General features: G+C 40.5%; 1 protein-coding gene across 19 annotated transcripts in view; it reads right to left on the bottom strand.

Annotated features, from left to right (window-relative positions):
- LOC127845662 (uncharacterized) overlaps window positions 1–26,079 on the bottom strand; it is a 110,478-nt gene that overhangs the window by 9,565 nt on the left and 74,834 nt on the right. For all 19 annotated transcript variants that reach the window (XM_052376687.1, XM_052376688.1, XM_052376689.1 and 16 more), the window contains 12 exons: window positions 16,215–16,360; window positions 15,356–15,570; window positions 13,817–13,963; window positions 10,760–10,838; window positions 9,508–9,669; window positions 7,415–7,598; window positions 6,728–6,932; window positions 3,670–3,834; window positions 2,704–2,795; window positions 2,362–2,413; window positions 1,768–1,833; window positions 1,266–1,362 (listed from right to left, as the gene is read on the bottom strand). In XM_052376687.1, coding sequence (XP_052232647.1) covers window positions 1,266–1,362; window positions 1,768–1,833; window positions 2,362–2,413; window positions 2,704–2,795; window positions 3,670–3,834; window positions 6,728–6,932; window positions 7,415–7,598; window positions 9,508–9,669; window positions 10,760–10,838; window positions 13,817–13,963; window positions 15,356–15,570; window positions 16,215–16,360 — 1,610 coding nt within the window. The remainder of the gene's footprint in view (window positions 1–1,265; window positions 1,363–1,767; window positions 1,834–2,361; window positions 2,414–2,703; window positions 2,796–3,669; window positions 3,835–6,727; window positions 6,933–7,414; window positions 7,599–9,507; window positions 9,670–10,759; window positions 10,839–13,816; window positions 13,964–15,355; window positions 15,571–16,214; window positions 16,361–26,079) is intronic.

Here is a 26,079-nt window from a genome sequence, read left to right as displayed (position 1 = left end):
CTCTGTGAAAAGGGTGTTTAATGCATGTGTATCAAGTGTTGTCCCAGATTAGCCTGTACATTCCACACATTGCTAATCAGGGACAACATGTTCGGCATAAACTGTATTTTTGCTACGAAGAGACTTTCTTGAAACGAAAAATATCATAAAAGCGGATAGTGTCATCCCTGATTAGCGGACTGTACAGGCTAATCTGGGACGACACTTTACGCACATGATTTAAACCCCCTTTTCACAGAGCATGGCTCATGTGTAATTCACATAAATTAGTTGCATTAAGCCATTTAAATGAACACAACCATAACGTGCTAACCAGGATTGCCACCAACCTGATGAAATAAAATTCCCTGACTTTTCACTGACTTTTCCCTGACCAAATCTTGGTTTTCACTGACTGATTTCGCAACATATTCGGCCTCCTCCTCCCCATACAGCCGACCAAATCCACCAATTTAATGTTTATTTTATTCTTTAACATAAAATATTTAACAAATAACAAAGCAGTACTACTGGTACACTTAACTATGCATGCTGCAAGGTTATATAGTTAATACCACAAAACCAAAGATAAAAAAGTTATGCATGTACAACCACCACATTTTATGATTATGTCTCAAAATCTATGAACAAAACATTTGTCTATAGATAGATACATGTAATAAATACATAAATAAGCAAAGTAAGTAAAGCTCTTTCATGGCTGCTGTCATCTCTAATGATTCTGCAAAGCATAAAATATAGAATTAATCAGCTCTGGGCAAGGGTTGCAAATCCTTTAAGCCTTCAAGGATACAAAAAATTATTCAAAGATAAATTTACAGTTTTAAACATGCTTTACACATGTTAATCTTTTATGTACATAGAAATAGTCAAAACATTTCAAATAAAAAATAAACTATTGAATCTACAAATGATACCTGATGACTGCCATAGCCACTAAATAACTTGTGCATCAACCCAAAATTTTATTTTTCCCTGACTTTCCTAAAATTTCATTTTTCGCTGACCATTTTTTAAATTCCCGGACTTTTCACTGATTTTGAAAAAAAATCAACTTTCCCTGACTTTTCAAGTTAAGTGGCAACCCTGCTAACTGTGCAGATACAGCAAATCCCCAATGATATCCATTAGCCCTGAGACAATGTCAGTAAAACTTCCAGAGGTCAGTGAACATTAAAAGATTGGGCTAGTAATAATTACAAGACCTTGTGACAAGTAGCAGACTTGGGACCTTTGCACAGACTCTCCATGTGTAGTACACATACCTCTGTCTGCCTGTCAACTGACACAATTATCTGACCCGACCAAGGTGGACTCTGGGTGGTTAATGTGGTTGGGTACACACGGATGCACTGGTTCTCTCTTAAATGAACAAATGATAGGAAATACATTTTTTATAAATCAAGTTACATTCATGGTACCTTCAGGGGTCTAACAAGGAAATATTTGAATCAAAATAAAACAACAACAACATAAGTATGAACAAGAAAATTATTAACTAAAAGAAGACAACGACAGGGAAGGAACACAATCATTAATTTCATTAGTAATAAATCAACAAATTAATTATCTCAAACACTACTCATGGAGTGCTTTTAATGCCAATTCCACAATAAGTGGACATGCAAGCAAAAGCTATGAAAAGTATTTCTTGCAGTTTTTACTAAAAAAAACTGACAAAATTTGTCTGAAAAATAGATATTGCGGATTTTTGGTTAAATATTCCCAAGTGCTGCAGGTTCCAAACTGTTCCCCCGGTGTACAAACCTTGGCAAGATTGTTCCACTGCCAGGAGTCAATGACAGGTTTCCACCTGGCCAGAACATTTCAAACCTGCAAAAGTAAGTACATCTTTCAGTCATCATTTTTCCCCCACCATTTTGGGAATTAGGCCGGATCCCTTTGGATTGGAAAAAATTGCGGCATTTTGACTTTAAGTGGGAAATTATTGTTGTTGTTGTTTTGCTAAAATGTGCTTCAAAATTTGGAATACAAGTGTTTTCAGTATTTAATTTACTAAGGTTGATCTTAAATAGATGGGAGATAAACAAATTATTCAGATCTTTTTCTTTTTTTTAGGGGGGGGGGGTGGCCTTCCATTGGGAATTTTGACCTCCCATTTAGGAAAATTATATACTTTTTCCCATTGGGAATATGTCCGAGTACCAGACAGATTTTGAATGACCCCCCCCCCAACTTCAGTCCATGTCTGAGTACCCATGTAAAGTGGTTGTAGGATAAACTATCCATGTTTCACAAATACACTTACATTTCCATGTCTTAATTTATTAATCTATTTACTAACCTTCACACATAAATGTTGATAAAGGTACTGCTTTTGATATCACAAACAAGTAATACCTTATTTCCACGGAATTGTGATTGTAGATGTAAAACGTCTCAAATTCTTGACCTATAAAGATGAACGAAATAAGCTGTAAACATTAATAATCAAATGCTAAATGGTCATACACATCAGAAAGAACGAAAAATTACAAAGTGGAAAAATAATTAAGTTCACTGTGGGGTAGTGGATATGGTGTCTGCCTGGCAACCAGGAGATCTCCCCCAAAGACACCAAGTACTGGTTCTACCCAGAAAACAGAATCGAGAGCAGTTCAATAAGCCTAAGGTTTTGCTGCAATCGAGCTAATATAAATAGGTTTAAATTAAACTGAAAAATAATGCACAAGGTAGTGGCACCTCTGTTTGAGCAGTAAATGACTAGTTTTGATGGCTTCACGGACCAGCCCCCTATCCTCTCTACCACTGAGGACTCAGTACCATGGGAAAACCTGAAATGGAAAAAGCAAAAATAAAGCTCTTTTAAGAGACTAGCACTAAATACATAAATACATCTTTTCAATCCATTAATATCGGCCCTTATAGCTTACTTTCATGTATATATAGAGAAATTGAGTGCTTTTCAGTGCTTTTCGGTGAGACTAGGGGTGAACACCATGTCAGACACGCTTGACAATTTGGCTTCATGCATGTGCATAAAGGTTTGCCAGATTAGCCTGTTGGAGGCTGTGCAATTCGCATCAGGGATCACCTTTCCAGCCTTAACTGGAGTTTTGTTTCAGCAGATACTTCCTTAAAACATTTCTATAAAAGTGGTAACTGTCGTCCCTTATTAGCCTTGTTACTTGCATGCATTAAGCCCAGTTTTCCCCTAACTTTGAAATACCAGTACCAAACTATTTATGTAACAGATACTATGCATTTATAAGAAATAAGAACACAGTTTGAGGCCATTTGATCACAGTCTGTTTGGGTGTAAAAACATCCCAATACTCGGGCTTGGTTAAGTATTTAGTGTAATTTAACCTAATCTTTATTTGAACCCTTAAATACTGTCCTTGGAAACAACACATCTACTCTGCAGTCAATTATTCAATATGCCTACCAGCATATGTGGGACAGAAGAATGAGGGTTGAATCTGCATTCACAACATTTTCCTTCTGTCAATATCAGGGCAGTTATAAGTTGTCATCCCTTAAGAAACTTCTGTTCAAATCTTGCAGTTTTGTTACCTCCTCAAGCTGACAATTTTTTTTATATTTTTTAAATTTTCCTGCCATGAAAAAGTTCCACCTAAATGCAAAAAAAACTGCCTTATTTTGACTGAAAGGCCCAATCTTGGAGATAGAAAAAGAAGCAGTCACCTTTCAGTCATGTCGTCGCTGGTGGTGCTGAAACGACTGCTGAGATCTGTCGCTATCTCTGAGAAGTATGAAGGCCTGTAAGGACGGACAGAGCGCAGGGGGGTGGTTGTGGTGGGTGTGCCACTAGCGGCAAAACCTCGAACCAGACCCACTATCAACTTGGACCTGAATTAAGGCAAACAAAACATTAACTACAACTCCTTTGAATTCAATGTACCATGTTCATTGTTTAGCTGAAGTCCTGATTCAAATGAGTGTACAATCAATGTTTTTTAATGTGAAATGCAAAGTTAACAAATATCAATATTTGTTTGTGAACAGCGAGTTTAACCAAAAATTATATTTCTTATTTTGATGCAAATCAGACACGCCAGCTGATGAGTAGTACTTGTGTAACAATTGATTGCTATTACATTTACATAAATTCAAATATTTTTGGGGACAGTTTGGAGATATTTTGTTGGTAATTTATATAATCCAAGAACTTTTCTTGATCAATATAATTGAAATGATGAAAATGAGTTACATGAAATACTCTCGAACATTGAATACCCTCTAATTTCTAAATCATTATCCCCATCCTTTTTGCAAAGCGTGGGGATATTGTGGTTATCTCTGCCGTCAGTCCGTCTGTCTGTCTGTCCTAGCCACTATCTCCTCATTCACTATTAGCACTAGAGCCTTGAAACTTACACACATGGTAGCTATGAGCATATGAGCGACCCTGCACTATTTGGAATTTTGATCTGACCCCTGGGTCAAAAGGTATGGGGGTTGGGGTGGGGCAGGGTCAGAAATTTTTACTCATTTTTTTAGGTTATTTTACAATAATTTCTTCACCGCCTGTCTTCAAATTGATACTGAACCTCTCTTATGACAAACCGGTCAATCTCAACTATGCATGGCCCCATTACCAACCCTGGGGCTCCCCGCCCACATAGGCCATGCCCACCCAAAATTGCCTTTTACTATAATTTCTTCCTGTCTACACTGATTCACTTCAAATTGATACTGAACTTCTCCTATGACAATACGGTCAATCTAAGCTATGCATTTCCCCATTACCAACCCTGGGGTCCCCTGCCCACATAGGCCACGCCCACCCAAAATTGCCTTTTACTATAATTTCTTCATTTCTACACCGATTCACTTCAAATTGATACTGAACTTCTCTTATGACAATACGGTCAATCTCAACTATGCATGGCCCCATTACCAACCCTGGGGCGCCCCGCCCACATAAGCCACGTCCACCCAAAATTGCTATTTACTATAATTTTTATGCCCCCGGATCGATAGATCGGGGGCATATTGTCTTTGGCCTGTCTTTCTTTCTTTCTGTCTGTAATTCTGTCCCAAAACTTTATTGTCCAGTAAAGTTTTGCAATAACTTTTTCAATATTGAACATAGCAACTTGATATTTGGCATGCATGTGCATCTCATGGAGCTGCATATTTTGAGTGGTGAAAGGTCAAGGTCATCCTTCAAGGTCAAAGGTTAAAAAGTTCTGTCCCAAAACAATACGGTACAGCAAAGTTTTGCAATAACTTTTTAAATTTTGAACATAGCAACTTCATATTTGGCATGCATGTGTACCTCATGGAGCTGCACATTTTGAGTGGTGAAAGGTCATCCTTCAAGGTCAAATAAAAAGCGGCGCAATAGGGGGCATTGTGCTTCTGACAAACACATCTCTAGTTTCATTTCTACACCGATTCACTTCAAATTGATACTGAACCCAGGGCGTTTTTTTCCTTCTTTGGGACCCGCCGAAAATCGGCCCTTTCCCCTCAGATTTTTTTTCCCCCTCAGCAGGACAATTTTCCCCCAGACTTCAAATTTTTCCCCCCCCAAATTTTTTTTTTTTTTTTTTTTTTTTTAAACTTTAAATACATAAGTTAACCTGATCCAGTGTAAAAAATATAACATATTGCATAAGTAAATTATCTGTTGCCTTGTATTTGTTTTAAACAACAAAATATGTTGAATTGATTATTAAAGACTTTCCTTATTTTCCCCAAGATCCGTCGCTTCGCGTGATTTTTCCCACGAAATCTGGCATTTCAGGCAATTTTTTTCCCCTCAAAAAAGGCCAGGGCCTTTCCCCAAAATCAGATAAAAACCCCTGGAACGTCTCTTATGACAATACAGTCAATCTCAACTATGCATGGGCCCCATTACCAACCCTGGGGCGCCCCGCCCACATAGGCCACGCCCACCCAAAATTGCCTTTTACTATAATTTCTTCATTTCTACACCGATTCACTTCAGTTTGATACTGAACTTCTCTTATGACTATACGGTCAATCTCAACTATGCATGGCCCCATTACCAACCCTGGGGCGCCCCTGGGTCAAATATGCGGCGTGGGGATACGCGTTGGCCTCTGCCGCGCCATTTCTAGTTAAAATAGAAATTAAATGACAGAACAAAATTGACAAAACTGAAAATAAACTTCAGAACATAAGAGAGAATGTATTTGGTGTATTAATATTTTAAATACAGGTGAATCAAAGCACAGGCCAGCATGCTGTCATAACTTTCATTTGTATTAATATTTTAAATACAGGTGAATCAAAGCACAGGCCAGCATGCTGTCATAACTTTCTTTTGCTGATGTAACACATTACATACAAGAGATGTGTTCGTCAGAAACACAATGCCCCCTATTGCGCCGCTTTGAAATAAATTTTTTTTTTGACCTTTGACCTTGAAAGATGACCTTGACCTTCCACCACTCAAAATGTGCAGCTTCATGAGATACACATGCATGCCAAATATCAAGTTGCTATCTTCAATATTGCAAAAGTTGTGGCCAACGTTAAAGTTTTTTTTGGATGGACAGACTGACATACTGACTGACGGACAATTAAACTGCTATATGCCACCCTACCGGGGGCATAAAAAGGGGCCTAGCCCTGGGTAATGTGGTTTAATGCATGAGCTTAAAATGTCATCCCATATTAGCATGTGCAGACTTGTGTAACACTTAAAGCAAATATTTAAAAGCCCATCATCCCAGAACAAGGCTTACAGACTTTTGGACTGGATGTTTACCTGAATGGATGATTGGACTCCACCTGGTCCACGTATTCAAAGCAAAGAGCCGCCCCGACCGAATTCTGTTCCTGCCGACGAGTGAACTCTGCCTCTTTCATTCCGACAACGAGTTCCATCTTCTTGCTTTCTCCTTCCATTAGGGATAACTCACTGGGCTGCACAATAATCTCTCCAGACAGTAGGCGTTCTGTGCACTTCAGGTCTAAATGAATAAGTGATTCACTTGTGACACACTGTTTATATGGACCAATGGACCACATTCTGCGAAAATGGTGTTAAATGAATCAGCGATAAGTGTCATCCCAGATTAGCCTGTGCACTCCGCACAGGCTAATCAGTGAAGGCAATTTTTGCCTAGGCTAGGTTTTTGCTAAGAAAAGAATTTCTTTAAACTTAATACATGTATATAAGCTGATGAGACCCCCATGAATAAGTAATCCACTTGTGACACACTGTACATGTAGGGAACTTTTGCTTCAAAGGCGCATTTTTTAAACACAGCAACAAGAAACAAGAGCTGCATTTGTGAAACACAATGCCAGCTACTGTTCTTTAATGTCCAACAGTATGTTGTTGCTTTTTAAAACACTCTTTTTATGCTGTTAAACAACCTGACCCATACAGACAATTAATTATTCCGCTTCCGTTAATATACATGCAGTATTTAAGTTAATTTCAGAATACCTTCATACACTGCAACGCGCACTCTTGCAGCACGGTCTCCAAGGTTGTTCAAGAATATGTCCTTGACCTTATCCATTGAGAATGAGGTCACGGTGACACACGTGTGACCTTCCACAAAGGTCGTCTCCAGGCACTCCTCTGTGCAGTGCAGTCTGCTCACACCACCGTACCCTTGGATCTTTACCTGGTAAACACACACACAAATGACTGCAACAAAGTCAGCCTAGATCACCCCACCCACCAAAAATCATTCTATACTGTCTTATATGAGTATAATTGATAGTGCATTGAACTCCAAAAATCCTCTGTATATTATTATGTAACTACAATGCCAGCAATTTTTCAGACAGATTAATTTTTTTACATCCCTGAGGTAATATTATGATTCTATAAAAACTTTATTTATTGTCAACACAAAATTCAGTGGACCCAGGAACTTTGATGTCTAGAAGTAACCTTTCCAGGGAAAATTCAAATGTTCTTTAAACATCTACGACATTAAGGAAACCTCTTTTACAGGAAAATCAAGTAAAGGCAGAAAGTGTCGTATCTGATGAGCCTGTGCGGACTGTCCAGGGTATCTGATGAGCCTGTGTGGACTGTCCAGGGTATCTGATTAGCATGTGTGGACTGTCCAGGGTATCTGATGAGCCTGTGCGGACTGTCCAGGGTATCTGATGAGCCTGTGCGGACTGTCCAGGGTATCTGATGAGCCTGTGCGGACTGTCCAGGGTATCTGATTAGCCTGTGTGGACTGTCCAGGGTATCTGATTAGCCTGTGTGGACTGTCCAGGGTATCTGATGAGCCTGTGTGGACTGTCCAGGGTATCTGATGAGCCTAAGCGGACTGTCCAGGGTATCTGATGAGCCTGTGCGGACTGTCCAGGGTATCTGATGAGCCTGTGCGGACTGTCCAGGGTATCTGATTAGCCTGTGTGGACTGTCCAGGGTATCTGATGAGCCTGTGCGGACTGTCCAGGGTATCTGATGAGCCTGTGCGGACTGTCCAGGGTATCTGATGAGCCTGTGCGGACTGTCCAGGGTATCTGATGAGCCTGTGCGGACTGTCCAGGGTATCTGATGAGCCTGTGCGGACTGTCCAGGGTATCTGATGAGCCTGTGTGGACTGTCCAGGGTATCTGATGAGCCTGTGCGGACTGTCCAGGGTATCTGATGAGCCTGTGCGGACTGTCCAGGGTATCTGATGAGCCTGTGCGGACTGTCCAGGGTATCTGATGAGCCTGTGCGGACTGTCCAGGGTATCTGATGAGCCTGTGCGGACTGTCCAGGGTATCTGATGAGCCTGTGCAGGACTGTCCAGGGTATCTGATGAGCCTGTGCGGACTGTCCAGGGTATCTGATGAGCCTGTGCGGACTGTCCAGGGTATCTGATGAGCCTGTGCAGACTGTCCAGGGTATCTGATGAGCCTGTGCGGACTGTCCAGGGTATCTGATGAGCCTGTGCGGACTGTCCAGGGTATCTAATGAGCCTGTGCGGACTGTCCAGGGTATCTGATGAGCCTGTGCAGACTGTCCAGGGTATCTGATGAGCCTGTGTGGACTGTCCAGGGTATCTGATGAGCCTGTGCGGACTGTCCAGGGTATCTGATGAGCCTGTGTGGACTGTCCAGGGTATCTGATGAGCCTGTGTGGACTGTCCAGGGTATCTGATGAGCCTAAGCGGACTGTCCAGGGTATCTGATGAGCCTGTGCAGACTGTCCAGGGTATCTGATGAGCCTGTGCGGACTGTGCAGGGTATCTGATGAGCCTGTGCGGACTGTCCAGGGTATCTGATGAGCCTGTGTGGACTGTCCAGGGTATCTGATGAGCCTGTGCGGACTGTCCAGGGTATCTGATGAGCCTGTGCGGACTGTCCAGGGTATCTGATGAGCCTGTGTGGACTGTGCAGGGTATCTGATGAGCCTGTGTGGACTGTCCAGGGTATCTGATGAGCCTGTGCGGACTGTCCAGGGTATCTGATGAGCCTGTGCGGACTGTGCAGGGTATCTGATGAGCCTGTGCAGACTGTGCAGGCTTATCTGGGAGAACGATTTGCGCACATGAATTAAGCATGGCTTTCACAAAATCATACCGTGTACTTGCCAGATGCTGGGTGTCGCATGGTGACCCTGCTCCTCAGGTGTTGTCGTGACAACGGGGCGTACATCACATAGACAGGCAGCGTGTGGGTGGGGGACACCTCCAGGTCTAATGTGTCGCTTCCTACGACCCTTGGATCTGCCTCCCGGGCCAACTGAACCATGAAACAGCAAACAACATATTTAAATGAATTACATGTGGAAGGATACAGAGCAACAAATTTGGGCCCGCCTTTGCTGACCTTATAGATAGATTAACCCTCAACCGCTTAGAAACCCTTTGATGTGCCTTAACAATCAAACAAAATTTAAGACTTTTAAAAATAGATTCAAGTTTAAAATGGTTTGTTTCCAAACAATCACATAATTATTATGATGGTCATCGTATAAGAAATTGGTATTTGGATAACCCATCCAGTATTCGAATATAATGCTGTGAATACATTATTTAGCACTGTTAACGCAATACTAAATAAAATAATGCATTTAAATAAATGATTTATTTATTTATAAGGTAAGTCTCAAAATACGTCATTTTGTAAAAAAAACCAAGAGATTTGTTTGTCAAAAACACAATGACCCCTATTGCATCGCTTTGAGGCCATATATTTGACCTTTGACCTTGACCATCCACCACTCAAAATGTGCAGCTTCATGAGATACACATGCATGCCAAATATCAAGTTGCTATCTTCAATATTGCAAAAGTTATGGGCAATGTAAAAGTTTACAGACGGACGACAGACAGACTGACTGACTGACAGACGGACGGAAAGTTCAACTGCTAAATGCCACCCTACCGAGGGCATAAAAAATGAATCAGACATTTTATGGCAGGAAAATCAAATAATTTAGCCTAGCTCTGTGAAAAAGGAGTTTAATGCATGTGCATAAAGTGTAGTCCCAGATTACCCTGTGGAGACGCTTTCCACTTGTATGATATTTTCTGTTTAAAGAAAGTCTCTTCTAAGCAAAAATCCAGATTTGGTGGAATGTGTTGTCCCTGATTAGCCATGCAGAATGCACAAGCTAATCTGAAACGATACTTTACGCATTAAACCCTCTTTGCACTGAACAAGGCTCAACTTCAAGTATGCTACACTTATATGAACACATTAATCATTTCAACTTAAAAAGTTATAAAACAGATTACTTACTTTTTTTTGTTCTTTTTTTTTTGAGTTCTTAAGTTAAATCAGTGAAGTATTTTAAAACCTTTCCAGCAGAAAAATGAAAAATGCATACCCTGATATCCGAATCAGTCACCTTGGCTGTCAACAGCACAGGAGTTGGGTTATTGTTCTTCAATCTGTAGCGCTTCACACTTTAACAAATGAAATTAGTATTAAACAAAAGCTGCGTTTGAAAAACACAATGCCCCCTACTGCGCTTTGAAATCTATCAACAGCTATTTTAGAGAAAACTAGGCCCATAACTTTGCCAAAAATCAGCTGACCAGAACAAATTTCACACTTAATATGTAGGCCATGTAAGTAGACTCACATACCAACAAGAGCACCGCCTTGCGGGTGCAGACCGCTCATCTATTTAACTTTTAAAGGTGAAGGGACCTATCTCAATACTTCAATCACAAAGGAGGGAGGGATGGGTGAAGAGGGGTGTATAGTGTGGGTGTGTGGTCATTTATTACATTATCATCCAAAAATGTTTTTTTTTTTGGGGGGGGGGGGGGTATTCTTGGGTGGGATGGTTGGACAGTATTTCAAAAATAATATTTATTTTTTTTTTACTTTTTTTTAACCATGTCTAAAACAAGAAGCCCCAAAGGGGCCTGGGTCGCTCACCTGACAGACTTAGATGGAAAGAAACTAAGATTAAAACTCTTCAGCAAATATTTCAAATTATTAGAATGACAAGACTGACTTTAAAAATAAGGTGTTCCAAAGTATTCACAATAGGCCTATATAGAAAATAGCCCCACCCACCCTTGCAGCCATGTTTTTAATACCCAGATTAAAAAAAAAAAATTTATATATAAGGAAAATGCTTCTTACAAACATATAGAGAAAACTGCCCCATCCCCTGGCGGCAATGTTTTTCCACTGATCACGACCATTTTCAAACTTATCCGACCTATCAATAAAACCAATGTTTTGACCAAGTTTCATGATGATTGGCAAATGTGACTTTTAGAGTGTTCACAGGCGTTTTCAGTATATAAATATAAGGAAAATGACCCCCCCCCCCCCCCCGGCGGTCATGTTACTAGATGGATCAAACCATTTTTGAACTCAACCGTCGTATACAAGAAACAAGGGTTGTCAACGTTGTTTTGTGAAAAGAAGAGGTTTGCTGTTTCGGCATTTATGCGTAATCAGTAGTTTTGTGTGTGTGTGTTTTTTTTTTTTTTAAATAGACATTTGTTACCCGTTGCGACAAAGCTTAAATTATTTTGGATAAAAGTAATATGAGGACAGTAATTTAGTAATGAGCATCAGCATAAGAAAATGGAAGTCATTTTTCAACAAATTGTTGTCCAAATTTGAGATCATGAGATAAGCATCTCAGCATCTTATAGGGGATGACTGTTTACAATCTGTTTAGCAAGAACACTTTGAGATACTGAAAACAACCATATTTGTTCAAGAGATTGTGTTTTTATAAAATAGTTTTTGCATTATTAAATAAAATATGTTGAATTGTTTTCATATATCAAAGTCAGTTATAAACAAGGCAAAAGCGTTCTTGAGTTATCATCAATATGGGTCGTCTGCGAGTCATGATCAATGTACCTATGAAGTTTCATGATCCTAGGCGTAAGCGTTCTTGAGATATCATCCGGAAACCATTTAACTATTTCGGGTCACCGTGACCTTGACTTTTGACCTAGTGACTTAAAAATCAATAGGGGTCATCTGCGAGTCATGATCAATCTACCCATGAAGTTTCATGATCCTAGGCATATGTGTTCTTGAGTTATCATCCGGAAACCATTTACTATTTCTGGTCACTGTGACCTTGACCTCTGACCTAGTGACCTGAAAATCAATAGGGGTCATCTGCGAGTCATGATCTATCTACCTATGAAGTTTCATGATCCTAGGCGTATGCGTTCTTGAGTTATCATCCGGAAACCATTTTACTATTTCGGGTCACTGTGACCTTGACCTTTGACCTAGTGACCTGAAAATCAATAGGGGTCATCTGCGGGTCATGATCAATCTACCTATCAAGTTTCATGATCCTAGGCATAAGCGTTCTTGAGATATCATCCGGAAACCATTTTACTATTTCGGGTCACCGTGACCTTGACCTAGTGACCTCAAAATCAATAGGGGTCATCTGGGTGTCATGATCAATGTACCTATGAAGTTTCATGATCCTAGGCCCAAGTGTTCTTGAGTTATCATCCGGAAACCGCCTGGTGGACTGACCGACCGACAGACAGACTGACATGAGCAAAGCAATATACCCCCTCTTCTTCGAAGGGGGGCATAAAAATAGATGAGCTAAAAATCAGCTCGATATCTGAAAGGGTTGCATGGAAAACTGAATACCACACGGACAGACCGGGTGCATTACAACTTTTTTTGTCACAGTCAAATTCAGTACATTGACAGCTGTTTGCTCCATTCAGAGTAAACTCTTTGACAAAGGCAGAAAACCACATTTGCTAGTGAGTCTTTCAAAAAAAAATTTGATTGTGACAAAGAAAGAATAAAAAAAAAAAGAAGATCTTTTTCCACAGTTTACTTTGGGACAAACGTACAAAACAATCTGCAGAACAGAAATTTTGTTCAACAAAATTTTGACCCAAGAACTGACAGAAACGATTTTGCGAAACTCAATATTTCATAGATATATTATCTTTGGAACATTAACTGGCAAACACAACAGAAAAAAAACAAGTGATGTGTTTGTCAGATACACAATGCCCCCTATTGCGCCGCTTTGAAATAAAATTTCAATATATCATTAGGCAGGTACAGAAATTATCTCCCTTTTAAAGCTTATTACTTCCATTGGATTGTATTTTTTTACTTTTGACCTTGAAGGATGACCTTGACCTTTCACTACTCAAAATGTGAAGCTTCATGAGATACACATGCATGCAAAATATCAAGTTGCTATCTTCAATATTGCAAAAGTTTTCACAAAACTTTAACCAAGGAACAGAATGACAGACAGACAGACCAAAAACAATATGCCCCCCATCATTCGATTTGGGGGCATAAAAAACAGAACAAAGTTTTAATAACAATTCAGACCACTAGTTAAAGGTTTAACAATTTTCAAGTCCTCAGATTAACAGCAGGAATGGTATATTTTCTAAACGTTTACCATGTTTTTCCCAGAGCCACACCACCAAAGTCCAGGGTGGTAGTATCACAGAGCAGCTGAAGGTTTTCTGGCACAGCCTCCTGCACCTCCCCCACTATCTGCAGCTCAAACACTGGGCCACTGGGCTGCAGCAGCATCAACAACAGCCTGAAAACAAACCGGCTTTACATATGGGCAGCGCTCTGAGAAAACTAGACTATGCGTTGAAAGTATTTTACTAGATAAGCCAGTGCAGTCTGCAAAGGCTTATAAGGAGCAACATTTTCAGCTGTTACGAGATTTTTCCTTTAAAGAAAGTCTCCTTAAATCCAGTCGGTCTTCTTAAATACAGACGAGGGTAAAAAAGTTGTTCAAGCTGCACATGCTAATGGGGAAGTAACTTAAAGCACAGGCATTATGCTTAGTTTTGCCACAGCGCGGCTCATATGAATCACGCAAGAAGGTGATTTGAGAAACATTTCAGAAGAAAAATACCCAACCCACCAAAAGAATTCACTAAAAGTTTCTATCCTGAAAAGATTGAGAAATTAGCTAAAGTTAAAGAAATATTTGCATTTAATATGTTTATCTATATATCAAATAAAAGATGGAAGAATGCAAGTGAAGTAACAAACAAGAGATGTGTTTGTCAGAAACATAATGCCACCTAATGTGCCGCTTTGATTTATTATTTTTACCTTTGACCTTGAAGGATGACCTTGACATTTCATGTCTCAAAATGTGCAGCTACATGAGATACACATGCATGCCAAATATCAAATTGCTATCATCCATATTGCAAAAGTAATGACCAAGGTTAAAGTTTTGTGACACATACAATGACAGACAGAAAGACAGACAGGCCAAAAACAATATACCCCTGATCATTCGATCCGGGGGCATAAAAACAGCCTGAAATCATATTATCAGACTGAGTCTAAACTGGCTCTACTGACCAATACAATTATTTGTAGGTTCAAATAGGTGTGTCATTTGTAAAGTTAAAGATAATTTCATTTCTGCAAGCTTATCCCTTTACCACTTAGATACCTATTTTGATGCATTTGTAGTCTCTTAGCGAGTTGTATTTAATTTAAGACCTGTCTTACAAGATTCAAGTTTTTAAGGCTTCATTTCCAACCCTTTGTTACTGATGAGCAGCAAACAGCATAAAACCTGAACAGACTGTGAGTTACTTGCAGGCTGTTTTGGTTTTATGCTGGTTGAAAAAGCCATAAATATACAATAATCATACTACTGTCAAACCAATATCATTTGAAAAAATCAAGGATTTTGAAGGTCCGTACAAACATGATTTCAAATGTTCCATGAATTTATCTGCTCCAAGTCTTGCCTCAGAAATATTTTTTCCCACACATTTAACACTCAACAAACATGTCAGATTTTCAAATCATAATATATTTCATGTCAACAAAATTAAATGAAACCACTGTATTCGCTTCATAAAGATTCTCTGATACAAGTCCCAACGCTTTGCTTGATTTATTGCAACATAATCATCATAATCTAAATAATCAAATGGTAAGTAATCATACATACGTAACAAACTTCTTCATGCTATCAAGATTGGGTTTGAAGGTGATGACAATGCTACCATCTTCATGTGGTTTCAAAAGCAGACTGGTAGGCGACACAAAGAACACGTCGCGATGATCACTGATTCTGAAGGACACAGTCAAGGACAGGTTCCCAGCGTTGAACAGCCTCACTGTCGTCCTCTCTGAAGCCTTGGGACTAGACCTGATGTGGATCTCCTGAAGGTTACATGACATGTATTACAGCTGGACTTTAACTCCTGGGGACCGTTTTAATTAACATCGTAGTACACATTTACGATGCGATACATTTTTGGAAGATACATAATTGCTAAAGTCCATATCATATTATCATAAATTTTCAGTACTTAATTAATTACATTGGCATCTCAAGCGCCGTATATATTATATTTGACAAGCATGGAGAGCGAGTTCATCTACTTATTAAGATTACAAAATTCTCTCGTAAGTTAAAATTGTTGTATGATCGTTTATGAAACGGCCCCCTGGGTGTTATAAGCCAAGTATTACAGCATTGAACTCCTGGGTGTTAAAAGCCATGTATTACAGTTAGCTTTGAACTCCTGGGGGAAACAAGAGTTAAGAATTAACATTAAAAATCATTTATATAAAGATGTAAACATCAAACAATTAATAGAGATATTACTTACACGTAAGAAGAGATACACAGCTATTTTTCAACAAGCTTACACAAACATACACTAACCATATTATTTGTCAGATCAAAATTTGCCTAAACAAACACAAACACACTTTAAAACCTCTTAGGTTTCTTAGTAAGATTTTGATTTGAGTTCTGAACAATAGATTCAAACACGTTACTCTCTGCATAGTCGGCAAACCTTGAGGTTGGTCTGTGTGTGCAGTTTGCGTACGCCTACGGTTGCCTTGAGATGCAAGGTGCTCAGTTTTGGCTGGCGACTGCAGGGTGTGTCCACCTCAATATCCACACTGCACTTGAACACTTCGGGGGGCTGGCGGGCCAGAGCTGCAAAACATAAAGGCTGGGTTTGTATTCACACTGCTTTTCAGGTAACCCTTTTCCACACAGAGACAAAGTGAAAATGGCTATGTGTAAACAGCATAAAACCAGAACAGCCTGCGAGTAACTCGCAGTCTGTTCAGGTTTTATGCTGTTTGCTGCTCATCAGTATCTAAGGGTTGGGAAGCCTTTAAAACTTGAATCTAGTACAAAACGTCTTTAATTAAATTTAACTTTCTAAGGGACTAGAACTGCCTCAAAATACTTATCTAATTGGTAAAGGGTTAAATGGTAGGTCAATCGATAAGGTCATACAATTTGGGTATTGGGTAATGACTGAATAAATAGGTCTATTCTAAGGCTAAATCATTTTAAAATGGTAAAATTTATATTGCTTGTGAACTTCAAATTGAATCCCTTTGCAAACAATTATGATAGGATTTCACATACCAAACTTGATCTCTCATTTTTTCTTCACTATATGACTAATATTTCGCTTTAGAACTTTGTGAATTTTGGCAATGGGATGAACTGTAAGGAGTGGAAAATTGAATACATTATACATTGGGCATTAGGATGAACTGTAAGGAGTGGAATGGAATACATTATACATTGGGCATTAGGATGAACTGTAAGGAGTGGAATGGAATACATTATACATTGGGCATTAGGATGAATTGTAAGGAGTGGAATGGAATACATTATACATTGGGCATTAGGATGAACTGTAAGGAGTGGAATGGAATACATTATGCATTGGGTATTAGGATGAACTGTAAGGAGTGGAATGGAATACATTATACATTGGGTATTAGGATGAACTGTAAGGAGTGGAATGGAATACATTATACATTGGGCATTAGGATGAACTGTTAGGAGTGGAATGGAATACATTATACATTGGGCATTAGGATGAACTGTAAGGAGTGGAATGGAATACATTATACATTGGGCATTAGGATGAACTGTAAGGAGTGGAATGGAATACATTATACATTGGGCATTAGGATGAACTGTAAGGAGTGGAATGGAATACATTATACATTGGGCATTAGGATGAACTGTAAGGAGTGGAATGGAATACATTATGCATTGGGTATTAGGATGAACTGTAAGGAGTGGAATGGAATACATTATACATTGGGTATTAGGATGAACTGTAAGGAGTGGAATGGAATACATTATACATTGGGCATTAGGATGAACTGTTAGGAGTGGAATGGAATACATTATACATTGGGCATTAGGATGAACTGTAAGGAGTGGAATGGAATACATTATACATTGGGCATTAGGATGAACTGTAAGGAGTGGAATGGAATACATTATACATTGGGCATTAGGATGAACTGTAAGGAGTGGAATGGAATACATTATGCATTGGGTATTAGGATGAACTGTAAGGAGTGGAATGGAATACATTATACATTGGGTATTAGGATGAACTGTAAGGAGTGGAATGGAATACATTATACATTGGGCATTAGGATGAACTGTAAGGAGTGGAATGGAATACATTATACATTGGGCATTAGGATGAACTGTAAGGAGTGGAATGGAATACATTATACATTGGGCATTAGGATGAACTGTAAGGAGTGGAATGGAATACATTATGCATTGGGTATTAGGATGAACTGTAAGGAGTGGAATGGAATACATTATACATTGGGTATTAGGATGAACTGTAAGGAGTGGAATGGAATACATTATACATTGGGCATTAGGATGAACTGTAAGGAGTGGAATGGAATACATTATACATTGGGCATTAGGATGAACTGTAAGGAGTGGAAAGGAATACATTATACATTGGGCATTAGGATGAACTGTAAGGAGTGGAATGGAATACATTATACATTGGGTATTAGGATGAACTGTAAGGAGTGGAATGGAATACATTATACATTGGATATTAGGATGAACTGTTAGGAGTGGAATGGAATACATTATACATTGGGCATTAGGATGAACTGTAAGGAGTGGAATGGAATACATTATACATTGGGTATTAGGATGAACTGTAAGGAGTGGAATGGAATACATTATACATTGGGCATTAGGATGAACTGTAAGGAGTGGAATGGAATACATTATACATTGGGCATTAGGATGAACTGTAAGGAGTGGAATGGAATACATTATACATTGGGCATTAGGATGAACTGTAAGGAGTGGAATGGAATACATTATACATTGGGTATTAGGATGAACTGTAAGGAGTGGAATGGAATACATTATACATTGGATATTAGGATGAACTGTTAGGAGTGGAATGGAATACATTATACATTGGGCATTAGGATGAACTGTAAGGAGTGGAATGGAATACATTATACATTGGGTATTAGGATGAACTGTAAGGAGTGGAATGGAATACATTATAAACAAATTTTCTTAAGTAAAATTCATTTTAATTATTAAATACTTACCTGTTATCTCTAGCTTACCCCTTTCCAAGGGAGTTATTTCATCCGGAAAATATTCAAGCGCTGGGAATCGTCCACCTCTATAAGAATCCAAATCAGGTTAAACATAGTACAATGCAACCTAACAGGAAATCAAGAACCACAACTCATCTTTCCTTTACGCAAACATAAAAAGGCGATGAGCGGGGTGGGAGGTGGGACTTACCGATAACAGGTAAGTATTTAATAATTAAAATGAATTTTACTTAAGAAAATTTGTTTTAATATCATAAATACGTTACCTGTTATCTCTAGCTGATTTTGCAGCTGCGGCGGGAAGGTTCGCATATTTTTTCCCATCACAGCAAAACCCATATAGAGGGTTTACAGCCAGAGATAGTAGAATCAAGTCCTCTTATAATCTTTGTTAGTACAGTATAGTACTTAATTCTCGGATGGCACCAGTGTACTTACGCCATAGAAGAAACTACAGTTTGAGCCACTACAAGAGGACCCAACTTATACAAATTGTCTTGTTGGCACTCAAGAGAACGAAGATAAAAAGAGGAGAAGGTGGTCGGATTCCTCCAGAAAGCAGCTTGAAGCACTTCAGATAGTGGGGTCTGATTAATATAAGCCCACGAAGCCGAAAGAGCTCTTAATTCATGCGGTCTTATCTTAAACAGGGATAAATCCCTCGATGAAAGAGAAGAATAAGCTTTCCTTATAGTCGAGGCTATCCAACGAGAAATAGAAGCCGCAGACACATCGCCCCCCCCTTTTAATGGAATGAAAAGTCTCTTGCGAGAACCTCGAATAGACTTTACCTTTTTAAGGTAGAACTTCAAAGCCCTAACCGGGCAAAGGAGTCTATCATCATCTTCATGTCCACAAGTTCTAGATAGACTTGGAACTTTGAAGGGTTTGGAAGCCATAGAGGGGAGTTGATTTTTAGCAAGGAATCCTGACTGACACAACAATGTAACAGAACCATCAGAAGAGTCAAAACGAAGATGACTATCCTCGATAGAAAGAGCATGAATTTCACTTCTCCGTTTGGCTGAAGCCATAGTAAGAAGGAAAACGGTCTTCCATGTTAGGAATTGTAATGAAGCCTGATCAAGAGGTTCATAGGGAGCCTTAATAAGGGAACCAAGCACACAAGCTAAATCCCATTTAGGAGCAAGTGTACGAGATACAGGACGACTAAGTTCCATAGCTCGAACAAGTTCTGAAATAGCTGGATCAGCACAGACTTGTGAAGACTTAGTGAAAGCCAATGTATGCGAAATCATAGATCTGTATCCTTTGATGGAACTAAGAGAAAGTTTCTTATCATCAAAAAGATAAATGAGAAAATCTGCTATTCGTCTAGCAGAGGGATTGAGGGGATTAATTTTCCCTCGAAAACACCAATTGGAGAAGAGTTTCCAACGAGCATCATAGACTGCTCTGGTGGATTTTCTCCTTGCAGAAGCAACGAGGGTTGAAGCCCTGACAGAAAAACATTTCTTCTGCAAAGATTGCCTGATAACGGCCAGACGTGTAAGTGGAACATTTTTGGGTCCGCATGTAGTCTGCCGCTTTGAGACAGAAGATCTGACCTGTGAGGAAGATTCCTGGGATAATCGTACAGGAGACTGAGAAGATCGTTGAACCAAGATCTTCTGGGCCACCAAGGGGCAATCAGGAGTATCCTGCAAGAGCTCACCCTGATTTTCCCCAATAATTGGGGAATTAGAATGGGTGGGGGATAGGCGTAAGCATCCAGTTGGTCCCATGCGAACGAAAGCGCGTCGATTGCCCACGCTGCTGGATCGTAAACTGGACTCACATACAGAGGAAGTCTGTGATTGTGTCTGGTTGCAAATAGATCGACCAGGGGATAACCGAACTTGAAAAAGATCTGGTTGGTCACTTCTTGATGAAGTGTCCACTCCGATGGAAGTAACTGGTGTTTGCGAGACAAACCATCCGCCAGGGCGTTGAGGCGACCTGGTATATATTTTGCCAGCAGATGAATGTTGAGTGTTTTGCAAAGAACAAGTAATTTTCTGGTTTCCAGATACAGGGATTGAGAATGTGTTCCCCCCTGTGCCTGGATGTAAGCCACCACAGATGTGTTGTCTGTTGACACCATCACACAAGAGTCTCGAAGATGTGATTGGAAATGAGATACAGCTAGAAATACTGCTCGCATTTCTAGATTGTTGATATGAAGGTGAGATTCCTGATGAGACCACAACCCTGAAATTATCAGACTGAGAGGTTCCAGGTGAGCACCCCACCCTTCCTTGCTCGCATCCGTTATTAGATATAATGACGGTTGCGGGGGAAGAAGGGGTACTCCTGCCAACAGAGTCTCCTCGTCTAGCCACCACTGAAGATGAGACCTTAAGGAGGGAAGGATTGGAATCTGTGTTAATAGATTGCCTGGAGACCATTTCCAACAAGCTGAGAGATAGTGCTGAAGAGGACGTAGGAAGAGACGTCCCAACTGCACAAAGTCTGCTACTGAGCTCAGGATACCGTTGAGAGAGAGGAATTCTTGAGCTGTTATATGAGATTGGGACAAAACCCAGTTGACCTTCATCAGAAGGTCTGATATACGTTGAATAGACACTCTGACCCGATTGATGTGGGTCAAGAAATTCATTCCCACAAATGTAAAGTCCTGTGAAGGAATGAGGTCTGATTTGTCTGCATTGAGAAGGAGCCCTAACGAGAGGAGCTCCTTCCAAGAGAATTCTAGGTTGTACAGAAGCAATTGACGATCGAGCTGGTGTAAGAGCCAGTCGTCGAAATACTGAAGAAGAATAATCCCGTGAACTCTGAGGTGTGATCCGACTGCCGACATTAGTTTGGTAAAAACTCGTGGGGCTGTCGCCAACCCGAAAGGCATAGACCGGAACTGGTAGACTTGGCCTTGAAAGGCGAATCGCAAGTACTTTCGGTAGTTGGGATGTATAGGAACATGGAAGTAAGCATCTTCCAGATCCAAAGACACCCCCCAGTGCAGGGGTTTGATGGATTCCCGTATGAAAGAAGGAGTCTCCATTTTGAAAGTTGGTTTGAGGAGATACATGTTGAACACTTTTAAATCTATTACTGGTCTCCAGGAACCATTTTTCTTTTGAACAAGAAAAAGACGACTGTAAAATCCTGGAGAATAAGGATCTTGAACCCTTTCTACCGCCTGTTTTTCCAAGAGCCCGAGAATGGACTCTGGAATATGTGGATGCCGAGATACCAGCTCTATAGGGACGCGAGAAAGTGGAGGCCTTTTTTCGAATTGAAAAGTCAGGCCTTTTGTCACAAGAGAATGAACCCATGCGTCTGAAGTAATTTGAAGCCATCGATTTGAGAAGTGGAAAAGTCTGGCCCCGACTGGTATTTCCGGCATCGGAGGTTGTGGCGGTAGAAAGGGAAGGGACCTAGGGCTGATAAGCAGGAGGTGCGCCCCTGCCGGTAGAAGGTTTGAAATTTCTCTGTCCCGGCTTGGGTTTGCCCTTTTTCCCAGAATCTTTATTAAAAGACTTGTGTGACAAAGAAGGTCTGTTATAGGAAGACTGCCTATTAGGACCTGACCGTGGATTAAAAGAAGGCTTTTTAGAGAAAAGGTTATTTCTCTTAGCCGTCTTGAATGCTGGAACTGCTGGTGGCCTAGAAGCAGGATGCTTAAAGACCCCTTGGCGTTGTCCAGAGTTGTTTCTAGCTAAAGAAGCATGAAGTTGGTCATCCTTGTCAGCTGTGATTGCTTCTTGTATCCTTCCACCAAAAAGAAACCCTGATGTGAGAGGAGCTGTTCTGAGCGAGTTCATACCAGGTTCCAACAGAAAATCTTTAGGTAAAGAAGTAAGGATAAGATCTCTACGAATCCTTAGCATCTCGGACATTGAAGAAGCAGAAGTGTGAGATAAGGCCAGTGTGGTCCGTGAGAGATGAATTAACAAATCACGGAGTTCCTCCGGAACAGATTCCGACCAATCACACACCATTTGTAAAATTGTCGCTAGCATGAAGTCAATTTGGTTAGTCAAACCTAATGATCTACGTTCCCTCATTTCCCAAGTTTCCAACATTGAAAACGGAACAGAAACTGAATTGGAACCACTTGGCATTACAAGAGATAGCTTGCTTATGTCCGGATCTGGAACCGGAAGTTTTGAAAAATCCAACCCAGATGTTGCATGTGGTACAGGAGGTTTGTAACTTTTACTACCTTCCTGGTGTTTTGGATCAGCTAGTTCCTTAGGAATTTTCCATGTTTCTCCTCGTTTTGGAATAGTCTTATTAGCTGATTCCAATGATTGAAGAACAGATAGAACAGTAGAACCAATGGGAAGTCGTGGGTCAGGACGAGCCGTCGACTTAATAACCCTGTTGGGATCAAATGTACGAAAAAGTTGTTCTGTCACAGAAATCGTCGCATTTGAAGACAGTTCAGCAGGTCTTGGACAGTAATCTTCACCAAGAGTACGAAACATCAGTTCATAGATCTGACCAATCGGAGCTAAATATTGATCCGTCTCAACATTAGATTCTGCATCTGAATCAGCCTCACTCTCTACAACACCAGCGGTTTGTATAGAATCAGCAGGAACAGAAGTGAGAATATCTTGTACCGGATTGTAATTGTCTGGTAACAGCGAATGATCATCCCCGACGTCAGTAAACTGATAATGTAAACCGGAAGAAGGTAAATTATCAGCATTGACCGGTACAAAATGTCCCGCCGAATTCTGTATCCATAGTGTATCAGGATTCGACAGGGTAGCTGTAGGGGGTACACGACTAGATACTGTAGATGATACCCGTGGTGTTGACACTGACGCCGTAGTAGTGAGATGAGCTCCTGAAGATGCAATACGTGTGGCAGTCAACGTTGGAACCGACACATTTGGCATGGAAACATGCGATTCCATAACGGAACACGATGGTGAACGACTATACGTATGGTAAGTCCGATGCTGTCTACGTGAACGTTGCCGACGTCCTCGTTTCCTGCAATGTCGAGATCTGGATCGGCTGCGCTGTCGAGATGTGGATCGGCTGCGATGTGATCGAGATTTTTTGGAATACCGTCTCCGTGAGTGACGACGTGATCGCTTATGAGCGCCGCGACGATGATAACTGCTCGACGAAGAAGAGCGTGTCCGATGTCCACTCCTTGATGAAGACGATGTATTCGACGACGAATCGGATGTAGAAGAATACGCCGATGATGAAGACCGAGTTCTTCTTGACCGGCGATTGGTGTTATCGGTGGCAGGCCCAACTGATGACTGTTGACCGGTGACCGGACCGGACCGGACCGGTGACCGGACCGGACCGGTGATCAATGACCGGACCGGACCGGTGACCGGACCGGACCGGTGACCGGACCGGACCGGTGACCGGACCGGTGACCGGACCGGACCGGTGACATGACCGGACCGGACCGGACCGGTGACATGACCGGTGACCGGACCGGACCGGACCGGACCGGTGACCGGCCGGTCATATTATGACCGGTTACGTCACCGGACAAAGACCGTAGAATGGCGGCTGCCATGTGGTCTGACATTGATCCAGTCGTTCCATGATCAATGTCGCCGGTATGCATGGTGTGAGTCATAAGATCTGATGACGATCGACTGACAACAACACCATCTTGCCCGGTACTCGGTGACTGACAAAACCGCTGGTCATCCTTGACCAGTGGAGTCACCGGGTAATCAACGTCGGATGGAGGTTCGTTGCGTTTGCGGCTGATCGACGTCCTCCGGCGACCTGCTTTTGTCCATACGTCGTAAGCCCACAAATCGCAAACCGCACATTTGTTATTAAATGTGCAACCGGTACATGCCAAGCAAGTATCGTGGGAATCCCACCTTGCTTTGATATGACCACAAGAACCTCTATCCTGTAAGTTCATTATGAAATAAAAGAAACAGAAAGAACCTACAAAAAAACAAATTAATGATTATAAATTCAAATAAAAAGTTAAACCACAAAATGTAAACACAAAGAACGCTGTCCAATTGACCTCAATTACTTATTGGGGAATAGGCACGAATTCCTCGTGGTTCACGTGCTCATGACGTCATGTACATGAGCGACGATACAAACAAAGAAACCCAGCAAAAGCAGAAATATGACAATTACTGCAACAAAAAGTATAGAAATATAAACCGAATGATACAAATAAAAGATAAATAAACTTTATCCTTTTAAACTCCGCCAAAAACACAGTGAAAAGAACACATAAGTCCTGAGCCTAAAATAGGCGTGCACATGGTTTTATCCGGAAAGGAAAGATGAGTTGTGGTTCTTGATTTCCTGTTAGGTTGCATTGTACTATGTTTAACCTGATTTGGATTCTTATAGAGGTGGACGATTCCCAGCGCTTGAATATTTTCCGGATGAAATAACTCCCTTGGAAAGGGGTAAGCTAGAGATAACAGGTAACGTATTTATGATATTAAAATTGGGCATTAGGATGAACTGTAAGGAGTGGAATGGAATACATTATACATTGGGCATTAGGATGAACTGTAAGGAGTGGACTATGGAATACATTATACATTGGGCATTAGGATGAACTGTAAGGAGTGGAATGGAATACATTATACATTGGGTATTAGGATGAACTGTAAGGAGTGGAATGGAATACATTATACATTGGGCATTAGGATGAACTGTAAGGAGTGGAATGGAATACATTATACATTGGGCATTAGGATGAACTGTAATGAGTGGACTATGGAATACATGATACATTGGGCATTAGGATGAACTGCAGGGTTTTTTTCCCACTTTTTGGGAAGATAACCCATGGCTTTGGAATTGGGGAATTTTATCGGCCTTTTTTTTTTTTTTAGAAATTGGGAATTTTTTGCCACATTGTGGGAAAAAAGTATACTTTTTGGGATTGGGAACATAGCCAAATTTCGGCTATAAAATCGGGCCAAAAAAACCCTGAACTGTAAGGAGTGGAATGGAATACATTATACATTGGGCATTAGGATGAACTGTAAGGAGTGGACTATGGAATACATTATACATTGGGCATTAGGATGAACTGTAAGGAGTGCAATGGAATACATCATACATTGGGTATTAGGATGAACTGTAAGGAGTGGAATGGAATACATTATACATTGGGCATTAGGATGAACTGTAAGGAGTGGAATGGAATACATTATGCATTGGGTATTAGGATGAACTGTAAGGAGTGGAATGGAATACATTATACATTGGGCATTAGGATGAACTGTAAGGTGTGGAATGGAATACATTATACATTGGGCATTAGGATGAACTGTAAGGTGTGGA

The sequence above is a fragment of the Dreissena polymorpha genome, chromosome 9 (assembly GCF_020536995.1).
Source record: "Dreissena polymorpha isolate Duluth1 chromosome 9, UMN_Dpol_1.0, whole genome shotgun sequence".
Taxonomy (NCBI): Eukaryota; Metazoa; Mollusca; class Bivalvia; order Myida; family Dreissenidae; genus Dreissena; species Dreissena polymorpha.
This window is presented reverse-complemented; position numbering and strand designations above follow the sequence as displayed.